This window comes from Suillus paluster (assembly GCF_016628075.1).
Source record: "Suillus paluster strain FC165 chromosome Unknown EDB91scaffold_7, whole genome shotgun sequence".
Classification (NCBI taxonomy): domain Eukaryota; kingdom Fungi; phylum Basidiomycota; class Agaricomycetes; order Boletales; family Suillaceae; genus Suillus; species Suillus paluster.
The window spans coordinates 947670-975505 of NW_024537567.1; the positions used below are offsets into that span (position 1 = coordinate 947670).

Genomic DNA, 27836 nt, shown 5'->3' on the forward strand with positions numbered 1-27836 from the left:
ACTAACAATTTCTGAATGTTTTCTGGGAGCGAACCTGGAGGGACGACTGAATTTCACAGATAAAGTTGGTGTGGACACTACTGAACGCGGGGATGGCCCTGAACAGCCACTGGGAGTGAGAAGCGTTCTTGGCTTTGAGGTAATCCATATAAATTGTACCTCGTTCTTCTTTAACGATAACAGCTTACGACCTGTTACGAGGGTGTGTTCCTTGGCAACACAATATAGGAATTTCCATCAGGAGCTTTCGTACAGGAATGAGCGTGTGAAATGAATCTAGATCTATGCCGATCACGTTTGTACTCCCGTTCAATTTGAAAACATGACTGAACTGCATCGTCTAGCTATTACGCTTGTACAATTGCTTCGCGGTACCGCGCCGATACGCGACGCCGACGCGAGATATTCCATTCGTTCAATGAAAGTAAAAGAAAGATACTCGCCCAATTTATCAAAAAAACAAACATAAATTACCCGACGTAAGTAACGTCCTGCAGAGGCGAGCCTGGCAAGGATTGGACTAGTCCCCCGGCTCAATCACTTTTTTTTCTAACTTGTACTTCCATCTAAACCTTGCACTACGCGTGCATCCCCTTCATTCATTTTTTCCAAGTTCGCTCGTTTCTTTCCATTCTTCAGGTCGCGTCGCGACGCGCGTGATTGTATTCTCGTAAAAATGTCTCTTTTGCCTCGGCGACCAAGCGTTCAGGCCCCTGCTGTAGCCGCTAGTCCAACTATCAGTGAAAAGGTGCTCAAGTCGAGGTACTCTGATATTTCTTTTAACCCGACCAACTTGAACTTGCGCAAAACGTCTACTTCGAGCGCGTACATTAACGCGGCTCAAAGCAACACAATCGTAAACATCAACCATTCCATTAACAACCATTCTAGTAATAAACTTTCTAATATCTTTCCTTCTTCTTCCTCTTCCCCTTCTTCCCCGGACGCCGCTCTCGCCGACGAGCTCGATTATATTACTGTATCAGCTCCAGTAGAATCTCAATCTCATATTCCTCGTTTTCCCCGTCCAGTCGATAAGGCTTCTCGTATTTTAGGAATTGCTCATCGCAAGTCCATGGAGCCCATTCCGGCTTCAACCCGCACGTCTATCGTGTCAACTCGTTCAGCACCTTCAACTCCAACTCAACATGCCCCAACCCTTCCTCTCACTTCTCTCTACGTCGTCTCGGGACTTCCAAAGAGTCCACATACATGGACTCTTGCCGACCCCGATGCCGTCCTAGGTTTATCTCATTCAGAGGGTGCAGTCGCCCGCTGGTGGAGGCCCGAGGTTCTCGGTAGCACCGTGAGCCCAGGTGCCGGTGGCGGCAAGAAAAAGAAGAAAGCAAATAAGGGCGAGAGTACCGAGATCCTCAAGGGTGCAGGTGCTCTATCAAAAGCTGAAGTAGGGAAAATGCTATCAAAAGCGCTTAAGGCAGGTTCATCTCGCCTAGTGATTATCACTACTAACTTGTCTTATTATAGCTCTCGTTCACGCGTGAAGTTGAAATTATCGCATCAACCCTCCAGCCAGCGAGCACAATCCATACTTTTACTTTCACCCTTCCTGCCCCTTCCACTCCCCTCGCACCTGCTCCTTCTGAAGTGGGCTTACTTCGAGCCTCAGTCCTCACAGGAACGGATCGTTCCTCCGCAGCCCCCACATTCTCCTTCCCTTACACTGACGACCCCTTTCTCAATGCCCGTCCTTCATCAGCATACCTCGGTCCACCGAGCGTCCTTCAACCTCCACCGGCATCCCCCGCATCTCCCATGTTTGAAAAACAAGCGTCAGGAGGTAATGGTGCAACAGTTACCTACCATGGTGTCTGTCTCACCGTATGGAGCCATGCTGATGCTGAGAGAAGTTCGGCCATTCGCCGCACTCTCGAAGCAGGTCGTGCGCGCAAGGAGAGTGCACAATCACTAGTGGCTACTCGACTAAGGGCCTTGCGCTCCGCACCGGGGTCTTCTCAGTCCGGAGATCCAGTCAGGAGATCGAATAAAAAGAGTTTCAAGGGGCCTTGGTCAGGGTACTGACGGTGAGACCGACGGCGAGGGTGCCGAAACTGACGCGGGTGCTATTAGCGAGAGCGACTACGACGTCGCAAGTACCGTAGGCGGCCACGGTCCTGGTGAGAGTACCTTGTTCTTACCTGGTGATACTGTGTTCTGGCTCCCTTATGCACTGAGTACGTATGTTTTTTGCGCTTCATGGCAATGATTTTGACCCGTATATCTAGCTCTGGTGTCGCGTCATCCGATCTACGACCTCATGCGTGACTATTTAACCCTCTCCTGGGCACGTTTCTCTAAAGACGTCCAGTCGCACACCTTGCAGATCTCCAAAATCTTAGCCCACCCCGCTCCACGCGCTGGTGATCTCATCAAGCTTGATGCTTCCTCCACACCCATGCCTTCGCATACCTCCCCGCAGACCGACGACACGAACCTCGAAGTCATTGCGCGCTTCCCTGGTGGCTTGGACTTTGGCCGCGGTCTCGTGGACATCAATTTTACAATGTGGCCCCTATTCAAGTGCCTGAATATTGATAACATTCTCACTATATGTGAAGTCCGTCACAGTTTGTGGGCAACTGTACCTGTTCCGTACTGACGCGGTTTCAGATTGCCCTGGCGCCGACGGGTCGCATCCTATTCTACTCTAGGCATCCCGCTATGCTCGGAGTACGTACTCGATGTCCGACAATGTTCTTGTGAAGCTGACGAGTTTCTAATGTAGATCGCGGTGTGCACGATCAAGTACCTTGTTGAGTTGCGCGGCTGGTCTGGGATTGCCCTACCTGCTGTCCACGCCCGAGATGCTAAGATCTACATCGATGACCCCGGACCATGGATTCTCGGTCTCGCTACCGAAACGAGGTACAGCGTTCGTCCGGATCCGGAGGTCTGTGTAGTTGACCTGTAAGTTACCTCATTGACTGCCAAGTACCAGACGAACTCAGCATAAACAGAGACATCAACTACCTGAGCTGTCCATCTCCCCCTCCTGGCGTAGTGTCTGCTAAGCAGCAAAGAGACAAATATAGGCAGCGCCTGCTCACTGCATTCGAGCCTCATTATCATCCTGATCATAGCGTGCCTTCGTAAGTACCATTGCTTCTGTATTTCCACATGCGGAGACTGAGTATATGCGCACTATTTTAGGGAGTTCAAGGAAGCCTTTCCTGCAGGTCGATTCCGCCCTGTCTGCAAGATTCAGGCGAAACGCGGTGGTGAGACTGCTGCTGTCGCAGACACAATCAAGGCCCCTGAGTGGTGGCACTCCACGCGGATTATCCAAGCCTTTGATAGCGTGCTGCAGGACAAGGTTGGTTATCTTGCGTCCAATTTTTGATGACTGGCTGTATGCTGATGACGTTGGTTTAGTTCAAGAAACCTTCGTTCCTCAAGCGCCTCTCCTCCTTCGGCGCAGCTCGCCGTATCCCTAAGCTCACTCCTGCCGAGCAGCACATTCAACTCTCTATTCGCAAGCGTGCGACGGCGTTTGTCGACGCCCGTGACGACCTTGAGACGAAGATCGGCCGTCTTTCTCGTCGTCTCAACTTCCTTATGACGGAAGCAGATTTATGGCGGGACAAGTTCGTCACGTTCGAGCAATATGCGGAGCGCTTGAGTGCCGAGGCTGGCCAATTGCGTAGCAAGATCGGAAAGGAGCAAAGAGAGACGAAGCGCCTGAGTGGTTTAGTCCACCTCACAGCTGCTGAGAAGGCGAAATTGCAAACACGTGAGCATCAATTGAGATGTGCACACAACGATACTAACAAACTGTAGAGCTGCAAGATACGGAGCGTGCACACAAGGAAGCTCTTGTTGAGCTGGAACACATGCGCGAGACTATGGAGAGGATGGAGGAAGAACGTGCGGAGATGGTTGCTGAGGTCGAAGCCCAGATCGAGCGTGCACTTGCTTCCATGGCTGTTGACGTCGAAGAGTCTGAGTATGAAGGCGACCTGGCATCCCGTCCAGGATCCCGCATGTCAGCAGCGAGGTCTACGGCAAGTGGGTCACGCTCACGGAGATCCAGTGACGCCGTCAAAGACGGTTCAGTCAACGGTGCATCCAGATTGCGCAGCTTCGGGACGGAATCCACACTTGCGGAACAATACGAGAATGGTGATGAGACGCTTGTACACGGAAAGAGTGATCGTGAGACTGACACGATTGCGGAAGAAGACGAGACGCCATCGTCACCCGCTAAGAAGAAGCGCTTCTCCGCAACTCAGGCTGAGATGGTGCAGGATGGTATGATGGCCGTCGACGAGGGTATCAGTGAGAGGAGTGATAGAATCGCGCAGAAAGTATTGCAGATCCAGCAGAAGGTGAGCTACCTTACATTGTTTTTGAGCGAAGTTGGAGCTAACTGAGTTTTCAGCTCGAGACTGCACTAGCCTCCGAACGGGTTCAAGAATGGAAGAACAGGTCTGCTGCGGGCCATAGTTCCTACAGAGGATGAACGAAGCAACGACTCTGATGTCGTTCCTGTTCGCGCACGTCCGCCCAAAGGAACGAAGCTAGTGAATAACCCTCCTGGTAAAGCGAAAAGGAGAGCTCGTAGCAACACCGCATCCTCAACGCAAACAACGCAAACCAGTACCATCACCCGTCGCTCAGTAGATACCATATCTCCTTCGGCTACCCCTCGCCGGACATCTTCTCCCCGGGCGGAACAGAGATCCCCTGGGCACTGTGGACCCTCAGGTGGAGAGTAGCGCTGACGAGGGCACTGTTGCCGGTTCTATGCAACCCCTCCGTAAGATTGCCTCTGGCGCATCTCTGTCTGCGCTTTCTCCTTCGGAAGCAACAAGCACCTCCCACTCCTGCCCTTACACCTGCTATCGGCTCCATCACAGATGACTCGGATACTGAGTTTCAGAGTGCTTATTCTACAAGTCCTCGAGATAGCTACGTCAGTTTTGATGGTCACCAAACTCCTCACTACCACGATTCTGACGATTCCACTGAGTCCACTGATCAAACTGTCAAATACGGGAAAATCGCTTCTCAGTTCACAAAAGCGCCTGTTAGGGAACGAGTGTCTAGCACAGCGACGGCAATTCTTCAATCTAGTCCATCTCTTGGCGAGGATATAGTCGTGTCGAAAGGGCGGGTCCTTGGACAGCATGTCTGACTGCAATCAACAGGTCTAGATTTATACCTATGGATAATACCCACCTTTGCATCATCGTTATCGTCATTTTGGGTTGTCCATTTCCAACTCCCACCACGCTCGTTGCTTTCTAATCATCTGTCGTATTTGTTCCATCGGATTACACGCGATTCAGCTTCATCGCATATATTATGATCTACTTGTGCATAGTACAAATGCTAGAGAAAATACAGTCTTTACAACGAATACAGCAATGTTTGCGTTCTAATCATGTGTCCATTCTACGGCGGTTGTTGAAGGCTTTGACTACAGATGTGATTTGACCAAAGAACCACGCTTGAGATGTTTTGTCTGGTATGAATACGAATTTGTCGTGGTCTTTTCCAGACTTGTGAGTGAAACGGATGCCAGTATCTTCCACTGCGATACCCTGCACCATGGCCAGGGGGAGATCCCAATCAAGACGGAGCTTTTTCGACCAAAAGGAAAGAACTCGTGACGAAGTCAGCAATATGACGTTGTCGTTACCGGGCGAGTCTATCATCCGATCAGTTATGCCCAGTAGATAAAACTACCAACATACCGATGTGTGCGACGTAGGCCTCTTTGCGGAATGCGCCATTGTCAAGGTCCCTCATCCAATACTGACCCAAGGCTTCACGAGCAGAGAATGGCTAGTAAAAGGTCAGTGTATGAGACGCAATGCTCCAGAAGGTCACTTACCACCAAAATGCCATCCGGTGGTACATGTCTCGGCTGTAAACGTGATGGTGTAAAGGTAAAATCGTGTGAAATACTGAAATTACCCACCAGACGAACGCGATCTCGCTCTGGTTTGTCAAACACCGTAGTTGTATTGCGTATCCCTGAGAGGCGCACAATATTGATTAGCTATCCCTGTGTGGCGAAGATGACATGGCAGACCTTCGGATAGGTTGGACGCAAGATCAAAGACGCCAACAGCCGGTTTGGTAACAGCGCTGCACACGAACGAGATAAACAGAAGATACTGGGTGGGATGATCGACTTACCCCACAAGCCCCTTTCCGACGCCCTTGAAGAAGCCGAGTGCTCCTTCCGTTTCAGCGCCTTGTATGGGTTTTGTCTGGTAAGACTCAATCAAACACAGCAATGAAAAGTCGAGTGGAAAAGACCTACAACGATCCCTTCCATTGCGCTGACCACGCTACTCGCAAGAGCTTCGCCTCCTGCCGCAACACCGTAGCTGGCATCCTGGGTCAGTCGCTCACGCTCACTCAACAAAATATTCCCTCACATAGCATGGCGCGGGCGGTTGCGCCGCTGAGTCATTCTGCGCTGAGCCTGATACTCAGAATCAAAAGTTGCCGCAGATAGCCCTGGAGGACGTCATCAGCGACGATCCAAACAGTTCAATTTGAATTTGCATACCTTTGCCAACACTGCTGGTGAACTTGGTCATACTATCTGACAAGCCAAACACCGTTTTCTTCACAAAGCTAGCAGCACCCTGGTAGAGGATCACTTGAAATGGCCTACGAATTTTTTGCGTCTCGTACCTTGGCAATTCCAATCCCTAGCTCCCTGTTGCCATGCATAACAACTCCATTGTACGGGGCATAGAAAATGTCCGAGACGCCAGAGCTGACATTCGTAAAGAGCCCAACAGGATTGCCGATGAAGTCGGCTGATCCGAGGATGCGATAAAGCTGACGAAGAATATCCTGACGGTAATGGTAAGTAATCCTAGTTTGCAGTTCAGGCATCGTCAGTCGCATGTCTTTGATGGCCAATGCGTTCAACTCCAGCGGCGCGTCATTGATGTTACCCAAAGTCATCGTCAATGCGTTGACGACAACAGCTAAAGGGTTGCGAATGCTCAGCCTGAAGAAAAACGATTAGTGCATCCATAGATTATGAGCAAAGTCGAAGCACGATTCGTACTTTTCCTCGCTGCTAACCCTTTCAGTGGCCATGAATGAAAGAGACAGTTGTATTGGTTGAAGTTCCAAGAGTTCAAAGTAGACATCTTGTCCGGCAGCAGAAATCTGAGGTTCTGGTATATCTTCGGGATGTTGTATTAGAACACTGACCCCACATGTAAGCCGAAACAAAGGTCACGAAATCAAATTCTACACTTACTCCTCAGTGTTCTCTTCCCACGACACACCCTGGATTTGTGTCAGATCGTATATTGCGAAAAGTAGATCTTCGTCTGTTTCGATGGTCAGCGCCTGGAGGAGGACAGAGCAATACTTGACGAATAAGACACCGTGTTCTGAATTTAACTCTGAGTGCTCTGTTCTGAAACTAAAAGTAGGAAACTTGGCTGACCTTGGTCTTTAAGCCAAATTACCGAACCCTGTATTGTCGGGAGGACTGCGGCACCACTGGCTTCCTTGGATATTGGGCTAGGCTGGAGAATGACTGGATACAGCGCATCGTGCAGCTGGTTGTCGATTTGTAGTGAGCCACAGGACAGGTTCACGGACTGTGCGACAGGGCTGTCGCTGTACTCGAACTTTAAAGCCTCTATGGATATGTAAACGACTTCGACCATCCTGCGGTTAACCAAGGATATTGCTATTCCAGCGAACTCCACATTGAATGTCAATGTCGGGGAAACGTCTTCCCTGATTGCTTCAAAACCTTCTGAACTGCTTGTCATGGTATCAGATCGCGACAAGGAGCTCGAACTGCGATGTTTCGGCTTGTAGAGGCTATGCTCAGCAACGTATGGTGTGATGCGCAATGTCTGTTTGTGTCCATCTGCTCTCACATCCAATGAAACTGCACGGGTCCTTTGGCGGTCCTGAGTTGCACGTTAGTAACTACTTGAACTTATGAAGGAGAATTGAAGGCACATGGAATTTGAATGGCATGAGAACACCAATCTCCATGATGTCCACAACGCGGCGGGAATCATTTATCATGAGCATTATCTTCTTCTCTCTGACAGCAGGCTGGTCCCAAGCATATGTCATGCTCGAGCGAGGTCCCAACTTGTATCGTGGGGTGGAAGATTTTACTGCGTCCACATCTCCACGACTTGGATCCTATGGAGTCGACATTGAGTGACGATGTATTTTCAGGTACAGGGAATTTGGGAAACCCATACCCATTGCATCATGGAGACAGAGAAATCGCTGTCGTTCTCAATCACAAAGGGCCATCCTTCCGCGGCAGACAGTATTACGAATATCGTAGATCCATCAATCTTGACGTCGGCCTGAACTATATCCATGTCGTTGTTCGGGAGTCGAACGCGAAGGTGAACAGATCCTATGTCTTCAATATTGATGGGTGCAGACCTGATAAAATTTCAGGAAGGTACCAGAGACGATATGGTTGGGATGTTACCACTGAGAGTTAAGTCCAGGGTATGCAATTGTGAGCAATTTTTCCCGGCTGGCACGCATGACCTGCAACGGACAACGTTCGCCAGGATTGAGTATTGCGCGTCCTCTAGGTGCTACTCCATGCTCCCGGAAGCATATAGGATCTTGCAGGTTATTTTTGATGATAAATCTTGGGGCAAGAGTTATGACCTTGGTGAGTTTGTATTTCCCCAACCCTTCAGTCCACGACAACCCAATGTGGAACTCCTCTGCTTTTTGCCTTAAGGATGGCGTCACCATCTCAGTTTCCGCAGAAGGAGCCTCTAGACTGAAGACCTGGTGGGCAATGATGAATCTAGTACGTAGCTTCCCGTCATGTGACCGTACCTTCGACCAACCAGATTCCCCAACTTTGAACACAAATGCTTGACCGTTGTCATAGGGGTGTGACAATACTGGTAAGATGCTAAGCTCATCGTAAGGAGGAGGATATGGGGATACCTACAGAATGGGACTGGTTTGGAAATGACATCTAGCAAAGATGGTTAGTAAGGCATGATAGATCATCGACTGGAGTCTACCGAATCTAGTATCAGCGGCAATCTCGACAGGGGATGCCGCTCGATGAGAACGTGCAGCCTTCACGCCAAAAGGTAACCCTGTCTTGTTGATAACGAGATACGGGCAATATATCTGCACTTTGAATGCACCACCGGACTCAGGATAGCGTCTAGAAATCAATAAGTTGTAATCACGAAAGGTGGGGTGCATAACGAACACGTAGTTTAAACGTAGATCCAGTTTGCGGTTACTCTGATCCCGCAGACTTAGGCGAGACTCTACCTCAAAGTCCGAATTCCGGTCGGTGTTGATGATGGCGAAGTCACTGGCCTTGAAGACTACGTTCTGCAATGAGTAGACATACTCGGATGAGCAATTGGACTCACTCGTATCTTGTACTTCAACATTCAATAGGACCAAATGACCAAGTTCCACAGAATGCACAGGCATGACGCCACCCTTTCTGAGGTAGCTCTTCCAGTTCTGGTCAGCGTCCTTGTCATATATTCTATACTGAATGTTGTAAGGTAGTAGATTCTCGAGCTCGATTGGCGCGCGCAGTTTAAGTTTGATTTTCGGTGATTTCCTGGGTGGAAGAGAGGACCGCAATTAGTAGCAAGGACGCATACAAATGTGATGACAGCTTCACCGTGTCCCAGACTCGTTCAAGTCACTTTGTGCCCACGCTTGAAATCTGAAGGGAGCTTCTTGCTGGTCATTGTGAGGGCAACTGATTGTGAGACTCTTCTTGGCGATGAGGTCCTCAAAGCGTATGGAGGTGCACCATCTATACCCAAACCCCTCTTTTAAGGGACTGAATCAATATGCTCCGTAAGCATCGAGTGTGCGGATACGCACGATCTGGCTGCAGTCGGATCCTGTTCTGGGTTACTGCTTCTATCGGCAGAGAATAGTCCTGGCCAGGGGCTGAGGATAAATTAACCACTGAATCACGAGCGCTTTTCGATACCAACCTATCTTTTCTAACGAGTAGACCGGATGTCCTGTATGATCCACTAGCATAATCTCCAGTGGATAAAAGGTCTGATTCTCGACCAGGTATGTGGAACGGAGCGTAACGATTTTTACGTTGTCTTGAACCGATACGGCGCACAACAGGCGATCAGCATATTTCTCCATTCGAGGGCGGAGGGAAAACATAAATTCCCCTTCTCTATCCACTGGTATGCCTCTCACTGCTTCCCATGGCTTGCCGACAAACTGTATGCCAATGTTGTGTTGTTCAGAGGTCGAGACATGCTACAACGGCAAAATAAGAACAGCACCACTAGAGCGCACAAGTTTACTTGCCTCGCGCATAGTCTTCCAGTCATCGAACCGCCAGTCCACAGTTTGATCGTTGGCAATTTTGACAGCGCCGCTATCCTTTGAACCGCGACTGGCGTCATCGTCAGACCATACGAAGAGAGGGGATCCAGTGCGGTTCCTGATCCGGTATGGTGCAAAGCTTCCACGAGCCTTCTGTAGCACGACTTGTCCTTCCTTACCCAACATATTGGCAGAAGAGACAGCCAGCGCCGCGAAAGTAGTACTGACGTTGAGGTCTAAACGTTCTTGAGCTGACACTGATACCTTGAGTTCACTGGAGCGTCGGTCTCGGTCAACCTACAAGAATGAATGTCTATTTTCGTCGAATGTGGGTGGACTCACGGAGAGAGTAAATGTCCACGGATCGATTACTGCATAATTGACTTAGCACAGAAGACGTTTGAAGATGAGGCTACTTACAAGGTTCCCAGTGTGAATTTGTCAAGTTCCAGTAGCTGATTTGGGTCGCAAGGGTAGCAGCCGCGCGAAGCTAGTAGTGAATAGTCAAATTACGGAGTCAGCACGAGCGCTATTCTTCACGCACATCTGCAGACCAATCCCGAGCTCCGACGATGAATGGCTTAATCTTCAAGTGAAGCATGGGCTGCTCATGCATATCGCCTATGAGAATCAGACGGAATCCATCAAACGATGCTTTGAGCTGATAGAACATGTTAATCATCAAGCCAGGGAATCATCTTCCCACGTGCCTGTTCTCTGGATAATAGAATGTGAGCCTGTCCGATGTTCTGTCTATGGCTTCTCGTAGCATTAGACCGTGATGCTTGGCTGGGCCCCTCATATACTTGTGCGGACTTCGTGCTAATAGTGCTGGCCACAGGAGAGTGATTTTGAGATTTGCCGTAAAGGTCCACTGCTTTGCTAGCGATGGTGGTGATCAGCATGATATCTCGATAGGAGGCTCGGAACACGATGGGTTTGGCAGCGAGTTCCATGCTGGTCATTTGTTCTCTCGTCGAAGAGCGACTATCCATAGAGAAGGTCAAATCAACATCATCCAAGAAGTGCACAGTGTCTGCATCGGCGCCCATACAGATAAGTGACATCCCTAGTTGATTGACAGTCAACGCAAGAATTCCCTACATCGCCATTCTCAGCACAGTGGTGATACAAAGAAAGAAAGAAAGAAAGGGCGCACTTGCTGTGACAGCAGAATTTGGTCAATGTTTAACTTGATGGCCTGGGAATTCGCGTCTTCGTCGTTCTCCAGCACACTGACCGAAACGTCGTGCAGATCAAGTCGAAAATCAAGTCGAGACTGTGGTGACTCGCGCTGAGACTCAGCCGTGGATGCGTTGTCAATGTCAGCCGGGGTGTCCTGTTGAAACGCGCTCGTGAAGAACTCCAATAATGCGATGACGGGCTCAATGGCCAGAATAACGTGTGGTGAATCAACAGTCAGAATGGCCACCGAAGAGTCGCCAGACACCGTGTAGAGAACCATGAATTGATTACGGTCATGATCCGCTGCAGGTATAATTTCACGGAATTTGGATCCTCCTGGGCGGGTATTGCTTATCGTGAATGACTTCAGCACAACTTGAGCTTCCGCAGCGCCATCAGATATCGATTTGTAGCGCAGGTTGCTATCATTAAGGGTAAAATGTGCTATGCCATGGTCTTCAAGGTTTTCTTCGCGAGTTGCCAGACCGTCGTACAAGTGCAGCTTTACCATATTGACGGAAGCAACCAAATCCACGGTCGTCCATGCGCGGATCCCGTCAACATCAGAAGCCACGTGGAGTTCGGGTTCGAGGTCCACGATCTGATTGCTGAAAATACCCTTGTTGTCATTGCTATTAACGGACAACGCTGACTCTGCCTGGGCATTTCCTTCCGGTGAAGCAACCAAAATCTTGGGTATGGACTGTACGAGCTTCATGAGAAGAATGTATTGAGTCTGTGTCAAGTACAGCTTGACATCAGATATCTTCACTGAAATCTGATATTTTTTCGCCATTAGAAAGACTATCATAGTAATAAAAATGCGCTACCTGGGTGTCTGGAAGTTCACTCTCCTGCGATCGATTGATTCCGCTTGTTTGGATCACATCCGCAACGATATTAATGTCGTCAACCATCTTCAGCGTAGAGGATTCTCCATAATAAAAGATGTCGGACACGAGCTGGATGCCACATAAACTGGCGGTAATTGTACTAGTGTCAACTTCGTGTGAATTGCGAGCGCTGATCTCTCCCAGTCGCATGACCAGTATGTCTTGCAAACGACTAGGATCTGAGGGGAAAACAATGATTGGTGTCTTCACGGAGACGTCAAACTGCATCCTCTCAATCTCCGAAGCTCTCTGGACTGCAGCGTCACGCGCAGCATCATAGAGAACCTTGAGTTTTGCTAGTTTGGTGACAAAGAAATAAATGTCGTGCAGGGGCTGCTCCAAAAAGTGGACCTTGAGAGACCCAGCACTCAAGGAAAAAGACGAGTTAAAGCCCAAGTTCGAGGGTTCTGCAGGATCAAGAGTTTGATAACGAAATTCCGCAAAGTTTTTGCCTTCAATCGACAGGATTTGCTTGAATTGCGGCTTGGCAAGTTCCTTTGACCGATCGTCACTCAATGAAAGGCTCCCCAAGCGACCGGTAATCCTCATCGTGTTCGTCCGGAGGAGTAACTGAACGTCGGCAGTTGATAAAGAAAGAGTGGCCAAGCTACTGAAGTCGTTGAGAAGCATGACTATATATGGCTGTCAGGGCGTTGCTGATAACTCTGAATAACAGACAGACCTTGCACGCTATCAAGTCTGATAGATACTCTGATTGTTCCCGTGTCACTAGCAGGCGGAGACAACTCCCCATCATCAGAGATAGCGATTGTGCTTGGAGTGTTGTTCACGGGCTGCTCTGGGCTTTGAGGAACGAAGGTCGTCATGATGAAATCATACAGTGAGACTACTGGTTCTGGTGCAGCATGAAATATGAACGTGGATAGTTGGACATCAACGCTTTGATCGATGCTTTCGTGGACGGTATCAAACTCGGGTGAATTCTTCTGAACCCGTTTGTAGGAGATCTTCATGAGATCTTTCATGACCGACTCCGTGCATTCTGAAGACACCAGCTGAATGGGATCTCTGGCAGCTTGCACGACGTTCATTGTCAGTGACCTGAAGGCATGTTAATAACTTCCGCTCAAAAAGGCCGTACTGCGTACCTCAAATTAATGTCCACATTCATATCGAATTTGAGAAGCGAGAACCCAAGTCGAAACTGCTGGAAGATAACTTCTCCGAGTGGCTTCTCACTGCCATCACTATTAGACTTCGAGATAGCCCCACGAAGGGTGTCAACTTCAAAATCAAGCTCAAAGATGTGTTGTCGGATCTCAGGATGCTGCAAATCGTGTAAAAATACGGGAGACGGAGGATAAACTTGAACTACCTCGAACGAGCCATCACTTGCTTCGAAGAACAGGTCATCTCTGTGCGTTGATGCAGCTTCGCTGTTGGCGCCGTCATCATCTACATTGTATTCTGTGCCAACAGGTCCAAAGAGACCGGCTGACAAAGGCAATACGAGTGGTGCGGTAACGATGTGCGTCTGGGGAGGCTTTTGGTCGTCACCTTCATCAAAGTGTGGGATCGCAACATCTATAATGCGCATTAATGCCTTGTACTTGGCGTCAGAGACGTTCACTTGAAGACTGGGCAATTTTCCGGAAATTTTGAATCGAGCGAGATTGACAGCAGATGGTACAATGGAATTCTGCACCCGCAAATTGATGTTGATGCGTTCCAGTAGGTGGAGGGTGTCGCTCTTCTCAGAAGTGAGAGCATCACGACAAGCTTGTAGGTCGTTGCCCAAGACAAACTGAACACAAGGGTGGGTGACATTAGACCTGTTAACACTGTGGTGTGGTGGACTAACCTGAGCTGCCTCGAGCTTGAGCAACATCTTATCATACATTAGGGACTCCAGTCTTTTGTAATCGTCTTCACTGTATGGCTGGTTTCGCTTGGCATGTATCTCCCGCAGAGCACCTTTATCTGCTAAATCACTCTCGACAGCTACGTGGCCAGCATCGATGACGAGATGGCTGCATTGGTGGGTGGTGACGCTAAAAAGCAACAACTTAGTCGGGTAGTTTCCACCATTCTGGATTCGTGGAACGCACTCTTCTGGAATGATGATAATGGGTGCGTTCATATCCAGTTGAAGATCGATAGTTTTATGAGTTTGCAGAGCATACTCTAGACCAGCCCGAGTTTCCTTTCGTAGGCCCTCCAGGGTCTGACTTGCTACGTTCTAAAATTGAAAGTATAAAGTGTTTTGCTGAACGGTCCCGGAGAGCACGTACTAGTAAAGCTTCAACCGATTCCAACTGGCTCTCGGGTGGACGAAAGAACTTGAAAACGGCCTCAACATACCCCCTGTGGTAGATAATTTCCATGTGACGCATGCGGGCTGTAAGAGCAGTATCGGCACGTTTGTCCAGAGGGTTGCTCTCAAATTTCACGAAGAAGAATGGATCTTCAACTCCCCCAGCCTTGGCACCTTCCGCTACCGAAGTCTTGACTTGAACTATCTGTGGATATAGTGTGTTCTTGGTCGTCCCATCAAAAACACTAAATCCTCTCAACGACACAGACGCCTCAAAATTATCCGGTCTTTGGATGATTTCGGCACGGAAGGAGTCGAAAACAGTGGAGATAACATCAGTGGCTTTCCCCCTCGGATCAACCTTCAGTGCAAATGAACCCTTCTTGAGTTCCGCAACCACTCGCGTCTTGAGAGCATCCCGGGGCGCCTCGAACGAATCTGCGATGGCCGATCTCTCATCGTAATCAAGCACATCATAAAGCTGCTTGCGCTGCTCCTCTGTCATTTGACCTCCGAAAGCGGGTTCGTCTTTCGGTTTATCTGCCTGAGACCCCCAGAGCCAAGACATCCAGCCACCAGATTGCTGTTGCTGCTGTGTACCGCGGTCTTCCTCAAGCCTTTTCCTCAACTCCATGTCTTTGCGTAGACGGGAACGTGCTATCGACCTGTAGAAGCGGATGTCCTCGTATGATAACTTACATTCCAACGCATTGAGCAATGCGATGTCCTGAAAACCATGATCATACATCTGCTGCAGTGAAACAAAACAAAACGTACGGGTTCGCGCAATGAGTTCGCCAGCTTCTTCTCGAATAACTCGACATATTTGTTGCGATCGTCTCGACGTTCCGCAAAGTATGCCCAGATCCATTTACGACGTCGATCGCGGACACCGTCTAGAATCGCCTGAGCGGCAAAGCGTAACAATACTCTCGCTCGATTCGCTTTGAGCTCCTCGTCGCTTGGACGAAATTTTCTGTACTAGGGTGCAAAACATAAATTTGGAATCAACATCGCCTGATTCGAAATGTCGTTACCTGACGCTGACGGATGTAGACATGATACATATCAACCAAAGATATGGCATCCCGATATTGGTTGTCATCTAAGGCGACACCGATCTCGTCAAAAAGCAACTGCACGTCAAAGTGCGGTGTATTCTTATCAAGTTTGTGATTCACAACAATCTGATGGATGGTCATGTTTTAAGCACGCTCAGTAGCTGATGGCAACTTACCCTTCCCTCACCCGATACCGGGCTGAGGATGAATTGATGGGATGACTGCTGATCCTTTTGTGATATCTGACTAGGAGGTTAAAGCTGACAGTGTTACAGAATAAATCAAACTGACCATGGCAATAAACCTATCTCTGGCTGCAGACAAGGGGAGCCCTGCCATACTTTGCGAGTCTGTATCAAAATATACTGCTAGTGATTCCAACCTTGCCAACTGACCCACAGCTCAGTGGTGCCCGTTTCCTTCATATAGCTGCTTACCTTGTGTATTGCACCGGCTGTACTTTCGATGAAAGTTGGTTGCCATTCATCGTTGACTGACACCGCTGTGAAACCCGCCAAGGTGATGCCCACGGCGAAAGGATGCTAATATTGAACGTTATATAATGAATTCCGAGGCGCAGTTGTGCTACGTACGCCAGGAACGCTCATGTTGTCTTCGTACCGTATGTGAATGTTCTTCACAGTCACCTGCAGGTTGTTGATTATTTTAGCCGTTAACGAAGCCCAGAGACCCTGCGACTGCGAAGACTCCTCTAAAACAGGTATGGACATCTGACCCTGCAACGGAATGGCTTAATAACGCACCTGAGGAAACTTCCGCTTGACCACGCATATGCAAAAGTTCTGCGTTTTCCAACCGTTCGAGTTTGGCGGCCTGTGCTCGCTGTCTTTCCTCCTCTGGGTCTATATTTGTGTGAGGGGATGGCACAACGAGCAGATACACATCTTCGATCAAAATTTCAACAGGCTGATTGCCGAGGTTCATCCAATGGAGAGACAGTGTGAATGTTCCGAGATAACCTGAACAGAGGTAAGCTCGCGGAACACCATTGAATATACAATAGTACCTTCGAGAACATCGACCGGGAGTCTGAATTTATCCAAGGCACCCTTCTTGAGACGCAAGTTGCGTAACGTCAATTGGCCTGGAGTTGGATCAACTTCGCCACATGCACGAGCGTCAAGTTAACACTACCTTGTCCGATGCCGTAGTTTACTTGGTTCATATCCAGGTTCTCAACATATGGGGCAAGTATCCTATTGAACAGCTAGACGAGATAAGACTGTCTTCAGGCATATGGGAGCTAGATTTTCTTGATGACGCACCACATTCAAGACCTCTTTTCCGGGGTCTAACCACCACATTGTGGGGATGGTATCTACTTATTCTGATATCAGAATTAAAGTACACTTAAGAGAGAGAAACCAGAGGGTTGCTGTAAGTCAGACAGGTAGTGCTAGCGAGAGATGGAGTCGTTTTGTGACTTCACCCCCTACCCACTTCGCCTTCCGCTGCGGCCTTGCTACTAGATCAGGCAATATTACATCACCCATCAAAAATTAAATACCGGCCGGAAGCAAATATCGGAATCGACCGTCATCCTAAGGATACTTATACTCCCTCAAAACATGCGGTGGTAGATAATATTGCACCTCGAGGCTGAAGCTGGCTGAAGTTGTTCCCTGTAATTCCTTTTGCAGGACTCGTTCATCGGATCATTCCAATTATTTTCTCACATTTCTTCGTGCATTTATGCCGTTGGTCCCGTTCAATCCCGCTCAATTGACCGGGTCTATCCGCGTCACCTGAATCAGAATACTACTTAGTATTTGAGGGTCGTGTGAGCACTAGTACTGAATCCTGATTGTCTTCCTTTTAACACCACTCAGCCTATCTCTGCAACTACAAGCATAAGAGCATCATGGTGTCTGTTGTTCCTAGATCCTTCTCTATGCCATCCCCGAGTGCCGAGCAGGAGCTGCAACTCAACGAGGTCAGTCTTGCTAGATTCAAGGCGCTCCCCGGTACTTATCCGGTATTCCTTGCAAGTTGGGCAGCCTCACCGATGCTGTGGAGCCGTTTGCAAGGTATTTGTTATTATACTTTCATTTTGACCGCTAATGCGAATATCAACACGACCTTTGTCAGGCTCCTGAGTCAAACTGGTCGTTCTGTGCGGCTACACTGTTCTGTCCCCATGTGGTCATCCCCTTCTGATACATGTACGTCGTTCGCATGTATGAATTCTGAAAAAGTTGTTCAACTAACTTGAAATACAGGCCTTGATTTACATGACCTTCATGACTTGCGATCACGAATCCTTCTCTTTATCCATGATCTCTTAGAGTCACTGCGCGCAGCGGGGGTTGGTCACTACGTTTAACCCGTATCGCCTCTCTAACAGTGTACCAGATCCCCGCGTCCTATCGCCTTGCTCCCTCCAACTCTTCGCTCTGTTTCATCTGTGCCTTGCCGACTGAGCACAGTGCCCCAAAGGTGAGGTCAGCTGCTGTCGAAATTCTGCAGAATGCGAAAATACATGCAAGGTGTGGCACATTTTAATCTTCATAGCTGTGTCTCACCGTAATGCAGGGAAAAGGTTTTATTGGCTGACCTGGAGTGCGGTCCCGCATTGATCATTTCTTAATTTCTCTGACTTCTCTGGGACATTTTGCACACGTTGTGAAGCATATACATCTACACCTTTGCATTGCTATCTGTACCATTATTTGAGCCTGCGGGAAGTCACCGATTATATAAATAAAGCATTCCATTCTCATTTTTTGTATGATATTGGTTGAGGTTGATCATGAATTTGGCTTTGGCTATAATATTTGTTAATACTGAGCGTCGTTTTAAATGGTTCAGTTACTTACTGCATCTAAAAAAGTCGATTCGGTCAAAACAAGTTTTCAACAGAAGCCTGTATGTAGCCGAGCGCCTAGCGTCGCCTAAGTACCTCTCCACTGGCAATGAGAGCGCACGCTTATGGCTGAAGAAAGTTTCAAATGTGAACGTAAACTAGGCCATCTCTCAGATGGCCTGGGGCTCTACCTTCCAAGCAGAAGAGGACTCGTGGGAATCAATAGAAGCCTGGGTGAATCCAATACTCTGGCGAATGTGATTTACTTTCACGTAACGTGACGGTGTCACAATTCGGCCATAAGCGTGTGTCATAAACCTTTCACTTAACTTTCGAATTTTTCAACTTTTATCCTTCGACTTCATTCCACGTCTGCCATGCCTCTTCTCTCTGACTTCATGCTCTCCGTCCTTCCAACGGACTACATACCCAAATATCTTAAATCGTATATCCCAGGCGAGACGCCCTTGTCAACATGGCCCGTCGTCACCACCGCCCTTGCGTCGTACCTCGCTATAATATTCGGCATTCGTGAAATCATGAAGGATAGACCTCCGCAGCAGCTCAATACCCTCTTTCGCATACACAATGCTTTCCTCAGCCTTGGAAGCTTCATCCTTCTCGTCTTCATGGCGGAAGAAGTCGGTTCGATATGGCTCACATCAACAACCTATGGCACGATGTGTGATGAGACCTCGTGGACAGAGGTACTTTTGAAACGTTTATTGAATCTATGTATTTTCGAGACTCATGCTTCATTTCAGAAACTGGAATTTTACTACATGATCAACTACTACTTCAAGTACATTGAACTTCTTGATACGGTGTTCCTCGCTCTCAAAAAGAAACCACTTGGTATGTGCTGCAGTATCGTTCGTGAGCTTCACGCGCTGACAGGTCATAATTTAGCTTTCCTTCATGTATTTCATCATTCCGCCACGGCTCTCCTATGCTTTGCGCAACTTAACGGCAAAACGAGTGTGGTACGTCCACGTTAGCATCTCCGTCAGCGGTAGCTTGACCTTCAACCTCAGTCATGGGTTGTGATCTCTCTAAACCTGCTAGTTCACGTCATCATGTGTAAGTTTCCTATTTGCTGGAAGATTTCACGTGTTTATCGAACCGCGAAGATTATTACTACTTTGCTACTGCTGGTGGTGCCAGAATATGGGTATGTGTACGCTCTGCAATATTTGGGCACGTTTCACTGAGACATCCCCGTAATCAGTGGAAGAAATACCTCACGTCCATGCAGATCATTCAGTTCATCATCGATATTGTCATTGTTTACTTTGGCAGTAAGTTTCTCGATCTTTAGCCACATGTCAGTGCTAAATTCGGTCGAAGCCTATCAGCATTACGCCGCTACTCACTACAATCACCTTCCCCATTGGTCAAATTGTGCTGGCACTGAAACTGCTGCTCTCTTTGGGTGTGGCCTTCTCACCACCTATCTTGGCTTGTTCGTCAACTTCTACATCCAAACATACAAGAAACCCGCCAAAGGCAAGAAGCCTGTAGCCAATGGTAATGCTAATGGCCACGCGCATAATGGAAATAGGTGCGCAAATACTCCCCCTTAGCGTATCGCACGTTGATGTTCAAATTCCTGTTAGCTACAAAAAGGACTGAGTATGATACTCGCCTTCACGACGATACGTTTGACGTGGCTATGGCCAAGCGATTACATATACTTATCTAGCACCACGCAGGACACTAATACAGAATGCGTTGACCAATTTACCTCCAGTTCACCTGTCCAATCTTTTCACACAGCCTGTCGTTCTTGTGTCTATTTTGCTGTTCCACGTCACCTTATTTTTTTGTGGACGAGGAGTATTTCTTTTGCATATCTGTTTCCTTTCGGATCTTGCTTTGGTTGCTGGTATACATGTTATACGGGTGTGCTTGGAGCTGTGTTGGAATGCAAAGGACAATTCACGAACAAGAGATACCGTAGTAATACCCAGACGAAATGCCACTATTTCCCCATCTTTTGCGCGCGTTTCCATTCGCTGTGCCCAGCCCCTGCATACTTGTTGCTGTGCCGTAAGCTTAAGGCTCGGCTGCGGCGATTCCTTGATCATCATCCGAGGCCGCTTATACTTATCAATGATTGGCTTTTCCCTGGTTCCAAGCAAGTTCCAAGCTTGTACTAAAGACTGCAATCAACTAAGCAGAACCGTTAAATAATTGCGTTTTTCAGCTCCGAAATTTTTGCCTCAGGTACTTTGCCAGCACAGGTTGTGAAGCCGATTTCCTGAGAACTGCGCCCGTTCAGCATCTCTGATACACACGAATATCTTTGCTTCTTCCCATCACCATCTGTGCATTAACTCGTACACTACGAGTAGACCAGGGAGAAATAAGCACATCCAGTGGAGCTCAGCGAGTTGAATGATTCAAGGTCAATAACAAGTGTCGTACCCGCGAAACTCAGCCCATTGTACTGTGTGTCTTGGAAGTCTGCCAGATGTCTGAACCATTAGACCCAAAGAAGCCCGCCGTGACCTCCGGTGCCCCTCGAGAGTTCTTGGTGTCCGTGGAATTGTATGTCCCCACTATTGCGAGTGTTGGGCTGAGGAAGGTTAGTCTTGTGTACATGTTTCACTTGATGCATCTAACTGCTCACAGCCAGCGGTTTCTCGTCGTAAAACCGACAATAGCAAGGCGGAGGAACACCCCAAGTCACTCAAAGGTGAGGAACCATCTATTCTGCTACATGTCTATTCATCGCTCTTTAGAGAAATCCAGCTGGATATCGGTGACTCGAACTCCCGCAGGTGCTGGACAGTGGCGGTCTGCAACATGTAAGCTGATGGACGAGGACGAAAGTTGTTCGCTTAATATCTACGTCGATGTGGGTCTCAGGAAGACGGACGTCTTACAATCTTCTGAATGTCCTTCACAGGAGACTATTCTATACCAGACCATCTACGTACATATGCTCAACCATACCGACATCCGACACGCGGACTCCTCCTTATTCCTACGCAAGAATTGTGTGGCACTTGCATCTGCTGGGCAAGTTAATTTCTTATTATGTTTGTGGCACTACTAATTAGACTGTTGCCAAAGAGGGCAGCGGTGGGGCTCTTCAGTCAACGCAGAGCCCATTTACGTCCAATTTGAAGATTCCGATACGTGCAATACCTGGATGATCTTGTTACGATCGTATTCTAAACCGGAGATATATGGCCAAACCCTCGTCTCTCGGGATGGCGGGCTCTATCGCATGTGGCGGCAGGTAGAGCTGTCCGTTTTGCAAGGACGCAACCTGGGGAATCACTTCAAAGCCCAAATAGATGCAACAGCTAGCTCTGCTACACTCAGCGAAGTCGATCCGCGAGAGGCAGACCCCGTCGATTTGGATGCTTTTTGCGAAATCCATCTCAACGACAACATATGTGCTCGCACGACAGTCAAGAAGGGGATCGGCTCTCCTGACTGGCACGAAAATTTTTCGTTTTCTGACTTGCCCCCTTTTGAGACCCTCGAGGTCACAGTGTGGAGAGAGAAGAGGCTTCTGAAACCCATGGTACTTGGTTCAGTCCGCATTGCACTGTCAAACTTTCGGCGAAGTGAAGCGGTGGAAGGATGGTTTCCGGTCATACAAGCTGGCGGAGTAAGCAACAGTATTCAAGTCGGAGAGATACGAATGAAACTGACAGTAGATGAGTGAGTGTCGAGTACGTTTCGCAGACTAGCGCAGACTCAAATTCGTTCAAGGGAGATAATATTACCTCATTCTAGTTACTCGGGCCTTCTGACCGTAAGTCGTCCCAAATATATCACACTTGCTGACATGTAATTGTATTTGGTTCTCAGGTACTCCGCGACAGGAATGTCCTAGAGTGGATGAGCGACTTCGAGCGCAGGCTACATTTGCGGTCTACTTCTTATCAGTTGATGTGCATTGCGATTGCGAAGAATGTTCTTGTTGAGCATATCACGGAGTATGCCGATCGTGAAGTTGACGGAACACCTAGCTGTCAGTGATCCACCTTCCTGTGTGACCTTGCTGACCTCTTGGGCAGCTCACAATACCATTTTTCGAGGGAATACCACTTTCACGAAGACGATGGAGCTTGCAATGGCATTTTATGGGAAAGCATTTCTTGAGTCTAGCATCGGAAGCACCATTCGACGCATTTGCTCCGAAAAAATTGCTATCGAGGTCGATCCTGTGAGGAGCGGCAAAGGTGCAAAAGAGGTCGAACGTGGTGTGGATCAACTAATACATTGGAGCCAAGAGGTGTGGAATCAGATATATGCTGTGAGGGGCCAGTGTCCGCAGTGAGTACTTCATTATTCTGATTTGAAGCTGTCTGAGCCCAATGCAGCGAGTTGCGACGTCTGTTCGAACACGTAAGAAAGCTCGTTGAGAAACGCTATCATACGAAAGATTCTCAAGACGCCCCTAACCGGGAACTCCCCTGGCAAAGCGTTTCTGCCTTCTGCTTCCTAAGATTTATTGTTCCTGGCATCTTGCATCCTCATCTATTTGGATTATATCCAGGTATTTGATATTCCCATCATACCCTGCCCAAATCTCACCCGCTCCAGGTCTTCCCAGTGCTCGCATTCAACGAAGTCTCACACTCATCGCAAAGGTCATACAAAGTCTTGCGAATCTCAATCCCGTGAGACACGTCTTTCTCACTCTTACTGCCGCTCATTATCCCTCGATCAGAATGTTCAGAAGGAGGACTTTATGCGTGGGGTTCAGGACTTCCTCAAGCAGAGTCTGCCTGCAATGATAGATTACATTCTGGTCGTATCGACGCCTATCCAAGATCCATATAGCCCACACTCCGGTCACCCAGCTCACAGCCACCAACGGCTCAATGTTGTCAGTTCATTGCACGAGAGAGGTACTACGATGCCCGTCCTGGAAAGAGAGTCAATTCCGCTGCTACCTCATGTGCTTGACATTCCAAAGCACCTAGCTTGCATCACTTCCTCGGTTATCCGAAGCGCACGGTCCGCTGACCCAAAGGGGAAATCCTCTGAAGGAGACAATCAGCATCTGTCGAGTCTTTGTGCTCAATGCTTTGACCTGGAGGAACAGAGTCTTGTTCGCGTCAGTCAATTAGCCGGTGTGGAGTCACCCCCTATTGCCCTTCAATGGGGCGTACCTCGAATAACATCAACCGTCTCTTCCGCTGCTCCTCCATCCCTGGCCTCACCTTTGAAAACCAGTGAGCCCCGAAGGATGTCAAGGCCATACACCGCACCATCGCTGTCTGATTTATCTGCAGCAGGTCGCCGAAAAGCGCCATCCGACAACTCGATACCTTCAAGTCCCGTCCCCCATGACCTGTCCAACCTACGCCGAGGCTCTGTTTCGGATATTCCTTCAAGCCAGAAGGTCCCCTCATCTCCTGAAGAGCGATCTCCACGGGCAATAAATCGACCACGCTTTTTGCGACCTAAATCAATATCTGCCGACTCGTTATCATTATTCGCATCCCGTGCAAGTGCACAATCTCTACGTAGTCCACCCGAATTTCAAGATGAAGCTAGCAGGAAGGGAAAGAATATGCTACAGGGGATACTTACAAAGCGATAATCGCGACCGTCATATTTATTTTACATCCTATTATATTACGTTCCCCGTACTGTATTAAGAGTGTATACAATCCTTGAATCCTCGGGAAAGGATGAAATTGAGCAATGCAAGTGTCCACCGGTGCACGTGTGATCGATCAAGAAGAATCCAATCTTAAGACTCTTTCAATCTGCCTAAGCACTTCCGCGGCTACATCCTCAGAAGTGCTGCGGACAGTTAGGCGGCACAACTGGTTCGTGTCAGTTTGCGGGTCTTGTAAGGAGACGGGAAGGACTCACTTTTGCATCGCGATTTGGTTCCAAGCGAAGCAGACAACCAACCTTGCCATCTACCGACGTATGCAAGACTCCAGCTCCCACTAGGTTGCTCGGGTTGGGATCAACGTCTTCCAAAATCTCCAAATTGTTTCCTGAGACCACTTGACGATGTCGCACTAGATCAAGCTGACCAGTACCATCAAGCGCAATAGGAAAAACAGCCTGTGCCTCGCGTGGAGGACCGCCTATGACCTTCCAGCGCTCGAAGAAGTCAGCTTGCCCCAGTTTGACACCCTCGATGAACTTCGTAACGCTGATTGGCAGTCGAATTGATATGGACTGATGCGCGCCGGCTAAAAATGACACCGTAAGGATGGGGAAAGAGCTAAATGCCTTTTTACATTCAACATGCAGAAGTTGTTGGCTTTGTGTGCGAGGGGCAATTGTATTTGGTGGAATTTTCGCAAACGTAGCCGACAAGGTCTCGGAGTCATCGACATGAATAGTGGAAGTGAACGACGTCAACGGTGCGGAGACTTTGTTTCCCAAGTAGATGGCTACCTGACCAAGATGACCCTGGTACCTTGATTTTATACCAAATTGGATCTGCACGTCCTCATAGAGGACGCCCTCCGCGCTATAGGTGAGCTTGTTAAACCACTTCTCAATACTGGGTCCGACGGCGAGCCGCGGGGCGACTAAGGAGTACTCCGCGCGGGACGAGTCTTGCTGATCACCTGAGCTAGATAAATTCAATCCTGCCAAGGAGCTCATGACGTCTTGTGCGTCTGCAGTGCCAGTGGCAGTAACTGTCCCATTAGCAGATAATCCTGGTCCCAGCGTCGTTCTTCGTGTAATTGCCTGCCGCTCGAGGTTCATTTCCTTTCCTCCGTGTATCCAGGTCCGCTTGTCCTCCGTGTCTCCGAGTTTACGATTAAGTCTGCCAATCAGAGCGCTGACACGAGGAGGGAATGGGGGCATCTCTTCGCAAACGTTCTGCAGCACTTCGTCGTCATCGGGCCTAGAAGCGAGCGCGTAGAATTCGCAGGCCCGCTGCTGAAGCTCTGCATCCAGAACATGTCTATAACGTTCGAAGATGTTGATGAGCTGAGGCTTTATCTCCGGGAAGACATTAACCCATTTAATGTACGTCGATAGGAGAAGAGAGCGAGTTGAAGCGACACAGAATTGAGATTTGGAATGAAGGACCTGGAATTGATCAAGAGGACTGTAACCAGCATCATTCGCGATGAGATGTCCATATTCTCCCAGGATGTATCCTGCGTATTAACGGTCACTAAACTGAATTCGAACACGAATTTGTCTTACCTCCAACTTTGACAAGACTTTCATGGGTGGATGGGGATTTGAGGTGCTCGAAGACGACTTTTGCGGCGTATTCCTGTAGATCCTCCGTATTTGTAACTATCTGCACGACACGATACCAGACTTCATCCCCGACATGATCACCGGCAGCGCTGATGAGCTGCAGGATCGTGTCGACATACCACTTGTATGAGTTCGCGTACTTCTCTGTCAATATAGCAATTTTTAGCACCATCTCCTCTCGCAGAGCATAATCTGCAACTTTGAGGTAGCGTAACAACTCCCCGACAATCAGCTCCGAATTGTCTGTATCGCACATGCTGTACAGCAAGTCAAGAGCACGCCTCCGGACGGAGATATCCTTGTCGCGAAGAGACAGGATAATGGTGCCTTGGTGCTTCTTAAGGGGCTCCAGAGAGTCCGCACGAGCAGCAAGATGAGCCATGGTGTCCAGACCAAGATACCGTACGTTTGTTTCCTTTGAGGATATAAACCGAGCCAACAGAACTGCAGAGGTTCCTACAAGTGGCGAACTTGCGTCTAGATGAATTGCAAGGCTAATTGCTTCGAAGAGCACGGCGTGTTGCGCGTTGTTATGTTGAACGTTCCTCGAGGGTTCTGCGCTATTATTCATGATTGTTTGTAGCACCTCATGGAGTACAGATCGTAGAGTCGCGTCATCTAAGAATAGTAATGTCAGTGATGTAATGAGTCGCTTAAACAAACACATACCAGAAGGAGGATAGTACTGCAATAATCGGAGTAATTTGACTTGTAGCCATGGCGAAGGGACTTTATAGTATGCGTATGTGGCAGAATACTCGCCCTCAATTACTAACTGGGGATACTCAGCCACAAAGCATCCTAGCTTTAATGCTACACACTTACTCGGTGTAGGCGGTCCACAGCTTTAGTGTAGCAAACAGCGTAGGCATCGAGATGGTCTTGGGCCAGAGCCATGATCAAGCTGGTAACACATATCACAACGCCCTACGAAGTATTTCAACGTACCGAACCCCGATGTAAATGACAACCTACTAGATCTTGGTCATCCATGATGGATACTAGACGCAAGGCCCATTCAGCGGCAGGTATTACAGTGGGATGTTTGCGGTAAAGTCGTAGTAGTGTCAGAGCAGCTTTCTTCTTCACAAAAGTTTGCGATGTTCTGCCAGTGCAAAAACTTATCAAATGTTTCAGTCGTGGACAGTGAACACGGATACTCACGGAGATATCAAAAGTCTATGGACGTCTTCTGACAGCGCCTCTGCCATCTCGCTACTGCCCACATTTGCTATGGCATGCAAAGCAAGGCAGTTGCTGACCTCGTTGTTCTCGTCCAAGTCCTTCCGAATGGAGTTGACAACCAGTCGAAGGAAATCCGAGTTCTCATGCATCAGCAGCGTAACAGCAAGGTAACCCTATGTATGTCTTGTCAATAGTGCATACGATAGACTTATTCATTGATCTCACTATCTGCTTCTCACTGTACTTGGAACTCGATATGAGGTTGACCGCTTCCATGTGCCCCACATCGACCTTGTACCCTAGGATATACGTGAAGATGATCTTCGCGACATATCTGTACCATTGTTGAAGACGTGCACGAATTTTGAAAGTGACTCGTGTACTCACTTCTTCTTCTGATATCCGTCTAAATTTCCGTCTGCGGCATGACATGAGCACCGAGCTAAGGGAGTAACTATGATGCATTCGACCTTTGAATTTCTTTCGGATATTCGCCATCTCCTTGTTGATACGCTTCTCCTCCAGTTCACGTACCCTCGCACCTCGGATGTCTGCGATGAACTAAAGGAAATATGAGTAACGGTTGACATGACCTTGAGGGACGCACCTGGGTCAGTCCACGCATGTTGGCAGCCATCTTTGGCAAATGTTCTGGCTAATGAGTGGTAGAATGGGTGGAACAAGCTGGACTCGTTTGGCAATAGGGGAGCTTCACTCAGCGAAAAAAAAAATGGACGCGCTTTCGAGTACTTGATGCCTGTGGTCGCTAGTGACAAGCCGGCGACTGTGCTCAGGATGCATGGGAAACGCCTTGGATGATTTCGAGTACTTACTTACGTTATCTCGAATAGACTTAA

At 48.5% G+C, this 27836-nt stretch overlaps 6 protein-coding genes across 6 annotated transcripts; 4 read left to right on the top strand and 2 right to left on the bottom strand.

Moving 5' to 3' along the window:
• The first annotated feature begins 785 nt into the window (after window positions 1–785).
• On the top strand, window positions 786–5345 carry EDB91DRAFT_1110708 (DENN domain-containing protein). The gene is made up of 13 exons (XM_041317717.1): window positions 786–1435; window positions 1486–1989; window positions 2033–2192; window positions 2244–2575; window positions 2629–2688; window positions 2744–2925; window positions 2976–3107; window positions 3169–3331; window positions 3391–3748; window positions 3796–4343; window positions 4397–4443; window positions 4484–4710; window positions 4830–5345. Exons 1-13 carry the CDS (start codon window positions 1076–1078, stop codon window positions 5150–5152), a joined length of 3396 nt encoding a protein of 1131 aa, XP_041181567.1. The 5' UTR covers window positions 786–1075; the 3' UTR covers window positions 5153–5345.
• Window positions 5346–17195, bottom strand: EDB91DRAFT_1327383 (vacuolar protein sorting-associated protein 13). Its single transcript, XM_041325248.1, has 47 exons — window positions 17039–17195; window positions 16908–16980; window positions 16780–16857; window positions 16517–16732; window positions 16346–16464; window positions 16190–16294; window positions 16044–16142; window positions 15929–15994; window positions 15729–15878; window positions 15469–15672; window positions 14669–15418; window positions 14486–14616; window positions 14239–14428; window positions 13753–14181; window positions 13526–13704; window positions 13099–13478; window positions 12354–13048; window positions 11498–12301; window positions 11049–11438; window positions 10883–10999; window positions 10759–10828; window positions 10681–10709; window positions 10321–10635; window positions 9984–10269; window positions 9868–9936; window positions 9659–9812; window positions 9396–9595; window positions 9227–9347; window positions 9030–9178; window positions 8954–8980; window positions 8836–8903; window positions 8471–8784; window positions 8229–8421; window positions 7975–8166; window positions 7445–7922; window positions 7253–7388; window positions 7055–7198; window positions 6670–6994; window positions 6542–6620; window positions 6408–6489; window positions 6290–6356; window positions 6163–6236; window positions 6056–6111; window positions 5942–5997; window positions 5855–5887; window positions 5715–5805; window positions 5346–5668 (listed from the first exon to the last, which is right to left on the bottom strand). Exons 1-47 carry the CDS (start codon window positions 17075–17077, stop codon window positions 5400–5402), a joined length of 9291 nt encoding a protein of 3096 aa, XP_041181568.1. The 5' UTR covers window positions 17078–17195; the 3' UTR covers window positions 5346–5399.
• A 360-nt stretch (window positions 17196–17555) lies between these two features.
• On the top strand, window positions 17556–18695 carry EDB91DRAFT_1110723 (uncharacterized protein). Its single transcript, XM_041317718.1, has 7 exons — window positions 17556–17706; window positions 17763–17800; window positions 17862–17935; window positions 17993–18078; window positions 18126–18259; window positions 18306–18538; window positions 18590–18695. The coding sequence occupies exons 1-6, from the start codon at window positions 17635–17637 to the stop codon at window positions 18358–18360; spliced, it is 459 nt and encodes a 152-aa protein (XP_041181569.1). The 5' UTR covers window positions 17556–17634; the 3' UTR covers window positions 18361–18538; window positions 18590–18695.
• A 185-nt stretch (window positions 18696–18880) lies between these two features.
• EDB91DRAFT_1110728 (GNS1/SUR4 membrane protein) lies at window positions 18881–20570 on the top strand. Its single transcript, XM_041317719.1, has 8 exons — window positions 18881–19283; window positions 19341–19431; window positions 19486–19559; window positions 19611–19656; window positions 19707–19747; window positions 19805–19874; window positions 19924–20137; window positions 20193–20570. Exons 1-8 carry the CDS (start codon window positions 18954–18956, stop codon window positions 20206–20208), a joined length of 882 nt encoding a protein of 293 aa, XP_041181570.1. The 5' UTR covers window positions 18881–18953; the 3' UTR covers window positions 20209–20570.
• A 479-nt stretch (window positions 20571–21049) lies between these two features.
• On the top strand, window positions 21050–24377 carry EDB91DRAFT_1309558 (Rho GTPase activation protein; the record flags this gene model as incomplete). Its single annotated transcript, XM_041325077.1, has 11 exons — window positions 21050–21163; window positions 21211–21274; window positions 21321–21436; window positions 21488–21604; window positions 21662–22254; window positions 22306–22348; window positions 22405–22567; window positions 22614–22872; window positions 22920–23095; window positions 23143–23219; window positions 23270–24377. The coding sequence occupies 11 exons, from the start codon at window positions 21050–21052 to the stop codon at window positions 24146–24148; spliced, it is 2601 nt and encodes an 866-aa protein (XP_041181571.1). The 3' UTR covers window positions 24149–24377.
• EDB91DRAFT_1309564 (adaptin N terminal region-domain-containing protein) lies at window positions 24106–27616 on the bottom strand (the record flags this gene model as incomplete). Its single annotated transcript, XM_041325078.1, has 11 exons — window positions 24106–24377; window positions 24427–25685; window positions 25735–26412; window positions 26464–26569; window positions 26620–26721; window positions 26770–26899; window positions 26959–27152; window positions 27205–27313; window positions 27367–27421; window positions 27450–27540; window positions 27587–27616. The coding sequence occupies 11 exons, from the start codon at window positions 27614–27616 to the stop codon at window positions 24285–24287; spliced, it is 2847 nt and encodes a 948-aa protein (XP_041181572.1). The 3' UTR covers window positions 24106–24284.
• Between the last annotated feature and the right edge of the window lie 220 nt (window positions 27617–27836).